This window comes from Stegodyphus dumicola, chromosome 2, assembly GCF_044657685.1.
Source record: "Stegodyphus dumicola isolate Sdum_Otavi_A_Nest chromosome 2, ASM4465768v1".
NCBI lineage: Eukaryota > Metazoa > Arthropoda > Arachnida > Araneae > Eresidae > Stegodyphus > Stegodyphus dumicola.
Genome location: NC_140769.1, coordinates 259,389,835 through 259,405,060, shown reverse-complemented (window position 1 = coordinate 259,405,060; position 15,226 = coordinate 259,389,835). Strand labels below are relative to the sequence as shown.

At 35.3% G+C, this 15,226-nt stretch overlaps 1 protein-coding gene across 1 annotated transcript in view; it reads right to left on the bottom strand.

Moving 5' to 3' along the window:
* The window catches only part of LOC118182970 (uncharacterized), a 67,806-nt gene that overhangs the window by 39,108 nt on the left and 13,472 nt on the right, over positions 1–15,226 (bottom strand). Inside the window, exons 2-4 of the mRNA XM_085812088.1 lie at positions 10,258–10,448; positions 5,295–5,522; positions 2,708–2,980 (exon numbers count right to left, since the gene is read on the bottom strand). Of these exons, the coding sequence (XP_085668214.1) occupies positions 2,708–2,980; positions 5,295–5,522; positions 10,258–10,437 (681 nt within the window). The 5' untranslated portion in view covers positions 10,438–10,448. The remainder of the gene's footprint in view (positions 1–2,707; positions 2,981–5,294; positions 5,523–10,257; positions 10,449–15,226) is intronic.

Here is a 15,226-nt window from a genome sequence, read left to right as displayed (position 1 = left end):
AAAATTATCAAATCAAATATGAATATATATATTCTTAAATGATCGGAAGAAAAATGTACTCTTAACTTTTGTAGGTATTTTGATTTTATTTGAGGCTATCGTCAGATTTTTTAATAATTTGTACGTAATATTATATACAAAATGTCTTAAAATGTCGCTGCCAAACCTAATATAGTGGTTTGTCATAGCATGACAAAGAAGATTTACATAGGAATTTGTGTCCGAAAATGCGAACGGCGACCGCTAGAGAGCATTTCTCACAAGTGAAGAGCGGAAGAAAGAAAGGATGTCAAAAGAGGTGTTAATTTGACTTTTATTAAAGAACATAGTTAAATCATAGAAGATATTCAAAATTCCTTCCATTCAGCACAATTAATGTTTCACAACGTCGATGCATAGATTCACGGATTAAAAATGGGCAAGTGTGTCACGGACACGTGCCGCCGCTTCCAAGATCCTGGATACGAGATTTATATTCGATGTTACGGTCTTCTCGTACATCATGGACTTCTTACATCTCCACAGGTAGAAATCCAAGGAAGTCAGGTCGGGAGATCGTGATGGCCAAGCGATTGGTCCTCCTCTGCCAATCCAGCAGTAGGATATGTCCTATAGAGGTACTCCCGCACAATGCTGCAAAAATGTGCACGCGCTCCATCATGCTGAAACCAGATGTTTCAGCCCGTAGCTGCTGGAACATCAACGATGAGTTCCGGCAACACTCTTTCCACAAAATGTCCATAAAGGTTAGTAAACCGATTCATCCTTCTCTTGCAATGTCCTTGCCTGAAATGATCCCACTTCTCACTCTCCCATAAAGGCCTGCCAACATTGCCTTCTAGCGGTCCCCGTTCGCATTTACGGATACAAGTTCCTATGTAAATCTTGTTTGTACTGGTATGGCAGACCAGCATGGTAAAATTAGCAACGAAATTTTAAGCCAACGTGTAGAATAACAGTGCATAATGTTAAGCAGATTATACAGATAATCTACCATCAATTACTGAATAACCGCTTTTTAAGAATTTAAACTATCTGAATTGATTTATTGGTAATTAATAATAATTAACAACGCTTCACATAAAGCAGACATCAGTGCATAGTCATGATATCTTTTATACCCTTGAGCTATTCTAGGTAGAAGAATTGGTACTATTCGGTTTCGAGGGCCGTAAAAAATCGCCAAGCTATTGCGTTGATGCCAATGCTACCAAACATAATTGCGGCAACCCTAATAATTGCGGCAAGAAAGGAAGTATAATAGTAAATAACTATCTAAGATTGATGTTTTAATTTCATATAATACTTTTTTATTATTATAATTTATATGAAAAAGACTAAACATGACTGAATGGAAGCATAAGAGTAAATAACTATTTCCGATTCATTATTATAATTTATATAAAAATTGCTAAACATAGCTGAATGGATGCCTGCATCGCTATTTCGCTACCGACTTATCGCTAAAGCATAATTTCATCTCGTTGGTTGTTCAAACGTAATTTTCTATAATGAATGATGCCTTTTCTTTGAAAATATTCTCGGTAAAGTGCAGAATCGCTCGCTTATTTGTTTGCCGCTTTTCACACGGATAAAAACAATTGGATTTTTGTCAATTTTCGTTTACTTTTTAAATGAAAATAGGTCGATGTGTACATAGATAAAGTCAAGGGTGTGCGCAGTGCCATTTTTGTGCAATTCTGGGATTATTTTTCAAGTGAAAATAGGTCGATGTGCACATGGATACCGAGTATAGCAATTCTTAAAAACGCGTCAAACAGTGGGTTATTCTGCACTTTACCCAAAATTCTATTGCCGACTTTTCGTCATGGGCAATTCCCAAATTGTTAATTTCATAAAATATTAAAAAAGGATTTAAAATCAAAAAAAGATTTAAAAATTAAACTAGCATTTCAATGGCGTCTTAAGAAATATAGAACTATATAAACTTACGCAATCTGAAATCAATGCGTACGCTAGATTTGGCGCGCTGTTAAATGGGTGCGTTTGCTAGATTTGGCGCTTTTGCGCATACATTTTCGCTGCAATTTTTTACGGTCCTCAAAACGGAATAGTACCGAAGAATTATTAAAAACGTAGTCATGAAATGAAAACCACCCTCGTATAAATAAACATCACATAGTTTATGGATGTTAATTTGTTGCTATTTTAGTTTAAAAACAAATAATTTAAATATATTCCATGCTAACTAAAGTAATCTAAATTTTAATGTTAATTATTCTATAAATTAATAATTGCTGTAGTTAAGACTCAGTATAACAACCCCCTAACTCTCTAAGGTAAAAGAACATTATAACGAAGGGTCATTATAAAGGAAATAGGTTTCATAAATGATCGCTAATGGAGGATTTTTGAACCTGACTTTATAAATGAACGATTGCTATCATGAGCAATCGTTATAATGAGTATCAACTATAGTATTTTCATAGATAGAAAATGATTGCCATCTTCTACCTCTAAAATCATTTCGTGTCAAACTAAATGTTTACTTTCTAAATGATCAACTAAAAGCTAAAATAATTTTTCTTATTCATTTTATTTAATTACTAATTAACTGTTATTACATTGTTAATTAGTGTATGTCTTGCCTTTAATGTTCTGTCTTGATGATTTGTTCTGTCCGAACACAAAATTGTGTTCTTCCGTAATTTATTGATTTGAAGCTTTTGATTTATTGCCTAGTTACCTGTGGTGAAGGTTGAGAGGGAAAAGGAACAGGCGGTGCCAAGGTGGAATTGTTGCTCGCGGAATTACTAGCATTCTTGTTGGCTTCTTGTACGTTTGAAATGTTGATAACCCCTGCATTGCTCTGTTGAGCGTTATTGCCTCCGCTTCGTCTCTGCATATCGAAAATTTCAGACTGGTCCATAACTTCCTTTGGATCCGAATCGCCCATCAGGTAATTGACCATCAAGTCATTGTACAAGTTTCCATCGCCTGCCTCTGGTTCCATCGGCTCCTGTCGAGAAATTAAAAATTCGTGTTTACGAAAGGTTTTTTGCGTGAATTACGCTTTTGTTTTAAAACAAACAAGAAATGATCAATCAACCCTATGGTCTCTAACTGACGAGAAAATCTCAATTTGTTACAAAGATTTCAAGATTTTAGTAATTTGTGGTTCGGGTATGCACTATTTCCATTAAAAACGAACATGAATAACGCATCAAAAAAATTTATAAATAGAGCTAATTAATTTACAAAGTGTCAAAAATATAAAAGTGCGAAATGATCAACTTTAAACTGTACTTTCAAAAATAAATATTCTTGCCAGCCAATCAGGATAATAGTTACTGAATCTGACTACGTACCGTAGGGTCCGGTTTCGAATCCCTGAGAAAGCATGGATGTTTGCAAATGTATAGTGTCTGTGTGACATGGGTACACTCAAAATGTGCGGTGAGATGAAAATCCTCTGGAGAGGTTGGTGGTAAGAAAGAGAGGTGGGAGAATTTCGGACGCATTCCCCGGGGTGCTCTCCTTAAAAATTGGGGCAGGCGGAACTGAGCTAAGTCAGTGTCACCAGTATGGTGCCCAAGGCTCTTGCCAACGACAGACTAGGGAAAAATAGGGAAAATTTTTCCCCGAATTCGAGAGCGACAGTTTTCGTTCCCTACATGTGCTTACATAATTCAAATATGTCTGCAGGGCTTTCTTTTCTGCGAAAAGATACTAACGGTGAAACGAAGAGCTTCCCGCTGTCGTTTGACTTCTTGCCACGATTAATTTCGTGGGTTTACTCTGATTTCAGACAAGCGAGATTAGTCACAACCGTAAATATACTCATTTACTAATTTTATCACTAAGAATTCTAAGTTTCTTATGTTAATTAACCAGTTATTATGACTGTGAGCATTAATTTAATTACCTTCCGTGTTCTTCATCACAATGCAAATTAGACGCTGAAGGCTTTGGATGCTTAGACAGGGAAAGAGCTTCTGGAACTCAAGTTCTTCTGCTACGCTTTCGCCAGTTCTACTTAAATGTAATTATCTAGGCTTTACATTCTCTCGCAGACGATTGCTTTGAAAGTACACTCCGGTAGAAGTTAGTTGAACCAACTTATAGCTTAATTTATTCGAATGTGTAGTCGTAGACAACTTTTATGAGAGTTAAAATTTGATTACCTGATATTGTTTAATTTACATCGCCACAAGTAGTGGCTTGTGGGTAGTACGAGTTGTGCTGGTTTCGTTAAACATTCAATTTAATAAAATGGTTGTTTAAACATTCGGCAATTGTCACAGACACAGCGAAAACGCGCTAGGTTTTTAGTAGGGTTGTAGGTCTGAAATTCAAGATTCAGCTCAAGTACTACCTTACAGAATAATCGCTTTGTTTGTAAGAAACGAGCCCGATTGGACCAATGAGGCTTCCCCATTCCGTGAAAGATAGTTTCTAGTAATTTCCTCCCAGACTAAAAAATCGGAATGTCGTCGAATGTCAAGTTGTAGTAAGAAGTAAAGAAGTTTATAATTATTTACTGTCGAATTTTGTCCACTTGAAAAGATTTCGTTGAAAACTTAGAAAGCTTTTATGATTTGTATGTTTCTAGTTTCAATGTAAGTAAGATTTTTAACGATTAATTAAACACGTAGGAATGATTTGAAATAAATATTAGTTTGAAAATGTAATATTTAACTTTCAGTGAGTTACAAAATGTAAGGAACAAAAATGCCTTGCAGATTGAAACTTCAAATTTTAGATTGAAAATAATTGTAACTTTTTCTCCTTGCGATATTATTATTATTTATTCATGTTTTATTAATATTTAGGAATCTAAATTAAAAATTTATTTAACAATTTTTCTTATTTTGGTAAATAAAAATATTCATTTTGTTAAAAAAATCCTGGCTCGTCTGCTGTTTATAAAAACAAGTAAAGTATGGTTAGACCCTTTCTGACCACGATCCCACGGTCAGTATAATTCTAGCTCCCAAACAAAATGCTAAAGGAATATAATTTAATAGTATCACTTGTACCTTTTAATAATATCACTTGTGCCTATTTTTTTCTCTGTTAGAATTCTTCTTCTTAAAAAGACTGAATGGTTATGAAACATATTTACGTTCAAATTGGCACATATTTTGAGAGCTCACAAAAAAATTCTGATAATTATTCCAACTTAAATACCCTTAATATTCGGAATTAAAATTTTGCACAAACAAGATTAAATAGTTTATGTATATATAATAAAATTAATTACAATAAGATCGTATTTTGATGGTTTTTAATGTTATAAAACAGAAGCTAATTCTGGGTATAGACAGACCTACCTGAGCGTAGACATCGCTTGGGTAAGCTGCCCTGTACACAGGATTTAACGAACCTTCGTATTCGTAGTTACCATAATCGGCTTCATCTTCATTCCTTTCTGGTAACTGTTGCACAAAGTCGTCTGTCCACTGAGGAGGTAAGGCATATATATCCTCAGAAGTCAACTGATAGCCCGTGAGAGGTGCAATAGGAGCCTGGTAAGGAGCTGAAGCAGCTTGAGTGTCAACCTATGGAATTAAAGTTCTTTCATATATGGAAACCTAAACATGTTCTCGAAGGGAAAGCACTTTACTTGCTGTAGATATTATAGAAGAAAAACGAAATACGCCAAATTTATATAATCTGTTTCTTAGGGTATTTAACATGAAGTGAACTTTGAATATTGCTTTTGGAACTTATCTGATAATTCTGTGAAGATAATGTGTTGCTTATGTTACCGCTGATTCTCTAATACTTACTATAATCTCTGCACATGTATGAAGCTTTTCCTTATTACCATTCAAGTATGTTCTACAACAAGCTTCGGAAACCTATGACCCGCGGGTTACCGAGTGAACTGCAGTGGATGGACAAAAATATGGAAACACCTTGTGAAATGCATGTTTGAAAAGAAAGATTGATTTTAATGAAATATGTAGATGGCGCTGGCGTTTTTGACTACTGACGCCACCTATACAACTTCGTAAATGTGCTAAACAGTTCAGTTGTTGTCGGAGTACTGTTATGTGAGGTTGTCATTGCATTATGTCAGAGTTAACAGACTTCGAACGTGGGCAAATTGTTGGAGCACGTATGGTAGGTGCTTCCGTAAGCAAAGTAGCCGAGGTGTTTAGTGTTTCAAGAGGTACTGTATCGAAAATTTTTTCCGCATATTTGAAAAGCGGAAAAACATCATCTGCTAAATCACAGCGCGGACGAAAGTGTGTCCTGAGTGATCGTGACAGACGATCTCATTAATGGCAATTGTGACGAAAAATAAGAAGACCACAGCTGCAAAAGTTACTGCTGAAATGAATGTTGCGTTACCGAACCCTGTGAGTACCAAAACAATTAGAAGGGAGCTTCATAAACAGGGAATTGCTGCCCGAGCTGCTTTTGAGAAGCCACTCATCAGTGATGCTAATGCCCGTAACAGGAAAAGGTGGTGTTTAAGTCATAAAGCCTGGACTATAGAGCAGTGGAAGCGAGCAATATGGTCTGACGAGTCTTCTTTCACATTGTTTCCCACTTCTGGCCGAGTTTACGTCTGGAGAACGCCATCTCAAGCCTATAATACAGACTACTTGTTGCCAAGAGTGAAACATGGCGGGGGTTCTGTTATGGTTTGGGCAGCCATATCGTGGTTCTCTACTAGCCCCATGATAACTGTGTCAGTGCACATGACTGCCAAGACTTATGTGAACATTTTGGCCGATCAAGTTCCTCCCATGGTACAAACTTTGTTCCCCGATGGTGATGGTGTCTTCCAATACGACAAAGCCCCTATTCACACAGTTCACATTGTCCAGGACTGGTTTTCTGAGCACGAGGATGAGTTGTCCCATCTCCCCTGGCAACCACAGTCACCAGACCTGAATATTATCGAACCTTTGTGGTCTACATTGGAACGGAAAGTGCGTTCTCGTTATCCACCGCCAACATCGTTATCTGAACTTGCCACCGTTTTGCAGGAAGAATGGTATAATATTCTCTTTGGAAAACATACAGGAACTGTATTTATTCATTCCGAGAAGACTGCAAGCTGTTTTGGATGCCAACGGGTTTCCTACACCATATTAAGCAAAGAAACATGTTTTTTAAAGGTGTTTCCATGTTTTTGTCCAACCTCTGTATTTCAAAATTACAAGGGGTCTACCTGAATTCCGAAAATAAAGTATAATATATAAAAATAAATTATAAAATATAAAGAGGAAACGAAGACGAAAAATACATAAAAAAGTAAACTGAAGATAAGTAATAAAGATAATATTCTTTTTTATTACAAAGTTGCAGTAAATAGCATGCATTTAATTTTTAAACAATAAAAACTGTAACATCACTTCAAAGAGAAATCGATAAGTATGGCAACACCAATTCGTGATTTCTTGAGAGACATCTGGCAACACTAATGTCATTCTCTTATTTCACTCTTAACTGTAGCACTTATTCAAAAGCGCAAGAATAAATTCAGTAGCGTAAAATTTCTCATTAGCTCAGTTCATAAATACGAAAAAATATTTTCACATATGAAATTTGCTTTAACTAAGAACAGGAGCAGATTAGATGCCTGTTTTCATCTCAAGACGACTAACTTCTAAGCCAGACTTCACTTAACGACGTTGGAAACCGAGCATCAGGGAAAACATTGATATCGAAGAAAAAATAAAGTTCAATTATTTATGTTTATTTTTATAATAATTATAATTTAATTTTTTATGTTTAAAGTTAAAAGCGTGTTGGAATTGTTTTCTCAATAATATTTATCTTATAATTCGCCGAAAAAGCCTTTCTTAAAATGGATATATCACTGACCCGAGATATCATCTTAATATACACATTTTGGTTGACTTTGGCACACAGCCAAAAAAGATTACCAATGCCTGTTCGATAATAAATATTTTTTGGTGTTCACCCCGACGTCGTTTACGGTCTGCTCTGTGCTAGAAACATCTCACTGAAGATCCATGTACGTCATCTTTTAACGACGAAAGCTTAAGCTCATGTTGAACATTGTTTGCTTCCTCCTTCTTTCGTTGGATTATGTGCCTCTACCTTTATTTGCCGATTTCTGCGTGGAGTAGGCATTTAGCTTCTTTGTGCTGTCGTCATTTATTTTCAGCTTCCTTTTATTCATAAACTTCGTGTTTCTGGTTATATGTTTATAGGAAAATGTTTGTCTATCACTCCCCTCCCGACTTTTCGAAACTGTATTTTGTGACACTCTACGTCCTTGTATTGCTACATTCTCCAAATAAACCCGAATAAAGAAATATTGCTAAGACTACCAAATTAATGAGAAAATATATTTACAACACTGTGGTAAGTGTATTGATACCTACAGATATATCTTGTTTTTAATAATATTTTCTTTACAGTAAACTTATATTACTTTGTATGGGACTATGTTTTACCTAATATAAAGCTATAGATCCTGAGTACTTTACTAATATTAAATACAAAATGCCAAATCAATTTTAGTTGCTTTGTACAATTTTTTTTGCCATAATAAATAAACTAGTATCTAGATACGATTGACTCATTCATGACCTATTCACCTTTTTTTAATTATTTTCGAGAGTTTTAAGCTGCTTGATTCATCTGCCAGTTATTTCAAGTTGTTTCAGATCTTTTACATACTTTCTACTCTGTTTGTTAAAACAGTACTTCCTGTTTCGATGAATAGCAAAACGTTCAAAGTTTACATCATAATATCAACCTTGAAAAGATCTCTCTTTGATACCTCAATCAAAGAATATGAAAGAAATTAAAGTACCCACTTACGTTGTTTAATTTAATGGTGGTTTTCCACAGCGGTTTTAAAGTCATAAATGTGGTTTCAAAGTCATAAAGTTGTAGAGTTCCTCACTTTGTAATTCCAAGTTATTGTTGGAAGTGAAGAATCTAAGAACTGATAAGCGAATAATCGCTTAAGTTCGGTGACAAGAAACAACAAGATAGAAGGGTAACTAACCCTTTATTATTCCAATAATATTTAACAAAACTCCGCCTGGGAGTGTACAAACAAAGCCCACACTTGGTCTTGAACTTAAGAGTCTAAGAATTAAACTAAAACTCATGTTAACTAAAGAAATATAGCCGAAGCTATCAAGATTCAAACCGAGTTGGCCCCTTAACTTTTTTGACTACGAAGCTTAGCAAGGGCCTGAGTACGGCCGAGCGCAATAAAGCTTTAAGAGAGAGAGTGGCTAAAAAGGCAGACGCGCGTAAATCAGAAACTCTGATTCTCTCTGACTCAGTAAGTAACTTCGTGGTTTAAATACCGCTCTTCCTCATTAAATATTCAGCAAGATTCCAAAACTACGTTCTGACCGGAAGTAGTACGTTGAAGTTACGAATTTGACAGGAAAGGAATTTTAACTTAAAATTTAACTGTTAATAAAATTAGCATAATCCTTACATAGTCATAAAAGGCCTAAGCCGAGCTTCTTTGCTAGGCAACCAGACAAGAGAGGTTAGAAAATCTGGTTTAAAGAATTTGCTTAAATGTTCTAACTTTTCAACTTTATACCATTTGGTATAAGACCCGACCAATCACAATGAAGCAAACATCGATCGACGGCTCGCCTTAGGCAGTTACACATCTGCGCATGCTCAGCTGTTCCTTCCCTGATTGGCTATAGCTTAAACGCTGCTAAACATGTGTGAATGGACTTAATGACTTTTACGCTTTAAGCCAGAAAGCTTTATGATGACAAATCCGTCGTTTGAACAAAGTTATGCATCATATGCAAAGAACGCCCTATGGTGTCCTAAAATTTGCTTATTCTGTCCTCTTTCTCATAGATTACGTGTCAAACTTTTTTCGCGTTATTTTTATTTAGAGCACAGAGAAATGTGAAGTTGAACATAGAAGAAAAGCAATGTAAAGATGTTAGATGGAATAGGAAATGGGGATCCTAAAATACTAAACGGACAATATTTTAAGGGTTTTTCGTTCAAACTTGCAGGAATTTTGGAAAAAAAATCAAAAATATATCAGTCGAATATATTCATATAGTTCGTTATACACGATTTAGTTACCTATGCAGGTTCGTTACTACAGTATATAATAACGTTACGTATGTAAGAAATTGAACGAATCCAATACGTTAGTGCGTTATATTCGAGAGTTCAACATTACTTCTGTAATAACGGCGTGTAATTTTGGCATAGAATTTAATGAAGATTTTTGAATCAAAATTTGGGTCTCAAGTCTTCTGAACATGTTAACCAAACATAATTTTATTACATAAAGATACGAACCTGGGGAAAATATCGAGTCACAGGCAGTCTGAGTCGTTCCAGAGCTTCCATCGCCGATCGCCGTACCGGAGGAGATCTATGAATAATGTACCTTGGATCGTATGGCATCACTCTGCTGTACACCATCTGAGAATTGCATAGATCTGGAGAGAAGTACAGGAAGAAGAAGAGTACGAACATGTTTACGGCACCTGTGGGAAAAACAGTAGCGAAAAATTCTAATGAAACAACCTGCTCGTAAATGCATAAATAATACACGAGAGTTAATCTTCTCCCTTACAAATATTCGTAATTTATGTAAAATATTGTCTGCGTGTTAGTAATGTGGCATTTAAACGTTTGTTCGTAACTCTTGGGATAAAATGCTCTTTATCCCATTATTTTACAATAGAATCCATAACCAACCGTGTCGGAATAAGAATAAATATTAAGAATTGCTAAACCCTTAGGCGCTTTTATATACACATTTTACGGAGCATAACAGTCAATAATTGCACAAATTTCTTCTTTTTGTCATTATCATATATTAAAACAGACGAAAAACACGCAAAAGTAATACATAAAATAAGCCAAAACAATAACACTGTATATGGCGTAAATTTTAATCAAGACACTATGGATTTCGAGGCTAAACAGGTACAGGTCCTTCTTCATCAGAAGCGAAGAAATCTGCCAGTAGAGCAAACTATGTAAACTGGAAGAAATTTCTCGAAACTACAGATTCGTAGCAAAAATCAAGACAGAAAAGAAAGAGTAAAATATAAAATTAGAAGTAAAATATAAAATTAGAAAAAGCAGTAACCCTGTGTTCGGCTAAGATTTCAGTCCATTTCGGTCCTTCATCATCATGACCAAATAAATCTGTTTAATCGATCGAAGACTAAAATCTATGCCAAACACAATATTGTTGCTTTGCTTAATTTTGTGATTATCACATTTTGTATCAAATTAATATTTCGATTATATTCCGGGTTTAACTTGTAGGTTTTCTGCTGTGCCTTCTCTAAGCTTATGTTAATATCCTGCAAACTGTACTAGATTGCAGAACCAGTTTAGTCTGAAGCAAATAAACAAGTCCTAAGGAGGTTAAAATTATCATTAAAAGAACAGAAGGCACTACTCGTGCCAAATTATCTTCCAGGGTGCTGTATCATATGTTTCCTGGTTATCACTGTACATATTCCATACATATTTAAATCGCACTCTTTATTTTGTTACTTTAGCCGGTAACTTGTAAATGGCTATAAATATTTTCTAAATAAATATCCCGAGTTTTGCTATCGCATAGAAATGAGCTGGCTACCTTGCTCCAAGATTCACATATGTTCTGGAATATGGAAGACAAAATTAGCCATTTTTATGTAATTAAAGAACAAGACACAAGCTTACTGATAAATCTTTTGTGGTCACGAGGTATTTGTTTTACGGTTGTTATTACGAAACATTTTTGGATTTGAATTTGACACTGCTAAAACAAAGGTTGACTTATGAACATGATTGATCTAACAAAATCATTCTAGCGGAAGTTATTGCTTTAGGATAACCATGTAAAAATGAAAACTTGATATATTTCTCAAATTATGCTAAAGAAACTAATTCAAGGTACCTATTTTGTACGATGAATCACCCAAAAAAATTCGTTTTTTGAAGAAGGAATTAGAAGAGACGATCTAAGATATCAGATCTATGGGAGATGAGCTCTTCGTAATTTCTGCCTGACTTTAAGAAAACCCAGCCCGTTTACGAATGGAATTAATACACATTTATTAAGATTCAACTCTAAAGCAGCATTTCAAGTCAAGTGGCCATTTCGATCTAGAGAGTTCCGATTTTTTACACTTCTCATGTCCGGCAGTTTGTATCAGAATAAAGAAACCTTTTCTAACTTATGTAAAGGATCATATCACCAGCGAGATTCTAGTTTAGACATTTGCTTGACTTCCATTCTGAAAATCGCTATTTCGTAGCCATCCGAAAAGTAGTTACAAGAAAGAAATATCAAGTATTTGAAAAGAAACAGTAAGTATATATTCGATGTTGCCCACACATCCTTACGCTCCTTCTATTTTAAAGAGCTAGAGTTTCAGGGAAGATTTTAAATATTTTCTCACAAATTAAATACATTGTGAAATAAGTAAATATTCCCATCAGAGGTCAAGCGGTTAAAGCCCCTGAATACTGGTAGTTTGGTCCGGGATTCGAGCCCCGGCGAATGGACTTGCTGCATAGGTTTCGTAGTTTTTCCATGTGTAACGTGGATACGATCCAATTTCCCTTAATAAGACCTCTACGGGGCGTCCTTTCTTTTCCGTTGGGTGTCTAAGAGGGGAACACATAATAAGTGAAAAAAACCTAAACACGTAATTGGCCTTTTTTCTTTATTTTGGCAATTTACATACTTGTAACTATGCTTAGTATAACAAGCCTGGTCTAGAGCAGCAGCATTCTCGACTTTAAAAGCGTCCTTAATTTTGAGTTAAAGCATGTTTCTCTTCTGATTTAAACAAAGATCAACCGTTCTCTCTTGACTATAATGGACTTTATTTAGACTATACCAGCAATAAGCGCAACCGTTCTCCCTTGGCTACATCGGACTTGATTTAGATCAGAACAACAATAAGCGCAACAACTTTCGGTTTGTCACAATGCACTTGATTTAGACTAGACCAACAACATTCGCATCCGTACTCTCTTCGCTACGATGGACTTGATTAAAACTAGACCAACAACAAATGCAACCGTTCTCTATTGGTCCCAATGGACTTGATTTATACTAGAGCAATAACATGTGCCCCAGTATTTTTCTTTGTTACAATAGACTTTATTTAGATGAGACCAACAATAAATGCAACCGTTCTACCAGCAGTAAGCGCAATCGTTCTCCCTTGGCTATATCGGACTTGATTTAGATCAGACCAACAATAAGCGCAACAACTTTCGGTTTGTCACAATGCACTTGATTTAGACTAGACCAACAACATTCGTGCCCGTACTCTCTTGGCTACGATTGACTTGATTGAAACTAGACCAACAACAAGTGCAACCGTTCTCTTTTGGTCATAATGGACTTGATTTAGACTAGACCAACAACATACATGCCCATTCTCTTTTGGCTACAATGGACTTGATTCAAACTAGAGTAACAACGAGCGCGCTTGTTCTTTCTTGGCTACAGTGGACTTGATTTAGCCTAGACCAACAATAAGCGCAACCGTTCTCTCTTGGTTACATTGTAAGGATCCTAAGTTTTACAAACGTTTATTTTATTTTAGATCTTTACTATCACTTCTTATTTTCTACTTCCGGCCAGAATTAAAATCTTTAACTTATTTATGCAAATTTATCTTGCTAACGCCAAGTACTTAAGTTGTGGCTTTTTGCCAAGCAAGAGAGAGGAAGGAGTTATTGGAAGCAAGCCGCTTACCATAGTAGTTTTACTCGGTTGCTGGTTGCCTTCAAGGCCAGAGGTTTAGTCCTCTTGATAATTTCAAACGTATCGTAGTTTTAGCAGCTCTCTGTACTACATACGGACTTTTGTTAAATAACGGCCGATCTTAACGCTAGGCACTTGTATATTAATCCAAAGTTAGTTTTAGTTAGAGTTTTAGTTAGTAGTTTTATATTCCTACGTTCAGACCACAAGTGGTTGGTCCCTGTATTCCGAAGTTCCGGAAATCTCTGTAAAGATAGAAAAATAAAGGGTTTCGTATACCCTTCCTGTGTGTATTGTCTACTTCACAATTTATTGATCATAGCTTGAGTAAGCTCCCTGTTCCGAGTCAGGACAGTTCATGTTTCCAAAGCAAGTCAAGAGGAACACAAGTCCTGATAACATGTACTTGATTAAGACTATGTTTAATCTTAACAATAACAGCAATATCTCAACCTAAGCGGTGTAAATTAATTAAACAAACAGTTCGTCTTCAAAATTTTGGTATTAGTTCGCATTTATCCATATTATAATTGCATTTACTTCTCACTGGCCTTTTTATTACTCTTTGAAGTAATTAATTAAGCAAGTACTTGCAAATACGCGAAATTTATGATCTACATTTTCTTTAACAAAATTATTTTTTTCATAGAGAGGGTAAGTAGCGATTTGTAACACGTGCTCTTAATCATTCCGTTTGTTATTCATTTCGAGGCTACATCTAGTTTATTTGAAATTTATTTTATTTGTGGAGAGTATTTAGGGGTTTACCCGAGCCTGATCTAAAAACCGCTGAAATGTGTCTTTAGATTAAGTTTCCTTGATTATCTTCCACAATTCGTTCTGTATGTGCACAGTCGAAGACATCTTTTCACTTGGTGACTGGTATTGTTTTGTTGGTGTTGTTTCTTACTTTTTTTCGTGCATATTCACTGCTTATTCTTTTAAAATTGAAAAATTGGTGTAAACGTTTTGAATTTTAAAATGAATAAAGAACACACTAAAATTGTTTTATCATATGTAAAGTCATCAGGTTATGTTGAATCAGGAACGGGAAAAATACACAATGCCGTCGCTGGAATTCGAAATTCAGATTTCCAGAACTAATCGAGCGTACTTTTAGTTGCTTCACAAAGGCATGCGGAACGGGGAGAAAAAATCCTTTATGCATTAAAACAAAAACTTATAATTAATCGAAAGATTTGCCTGACAGCAATGACTTCAGTCGAAAATCTTTTGGACATCGTCGACCAAAGAGGATTCAAATACAGTGATAAAATAGCGCTTCGAAAAATACGCAGTGGAATTCGATAAATATTTAAACGCTTTCCAAACCAAAGTAAAATTATTGATTTTTAAGAAACAAGCAAATACAATATGCATGGAAATTCATAATTTGGATCATCCGTGTTTTTCCTGATGTTTTATTCGTGACCTTCTTCTCCGGCATTAGCCAGGATAATCAAAAATACACTGTATTAAAAATACACGGGTAAAACTAAAGCAGAATTTGATCTTAAGATTTGATTCATTGTATAC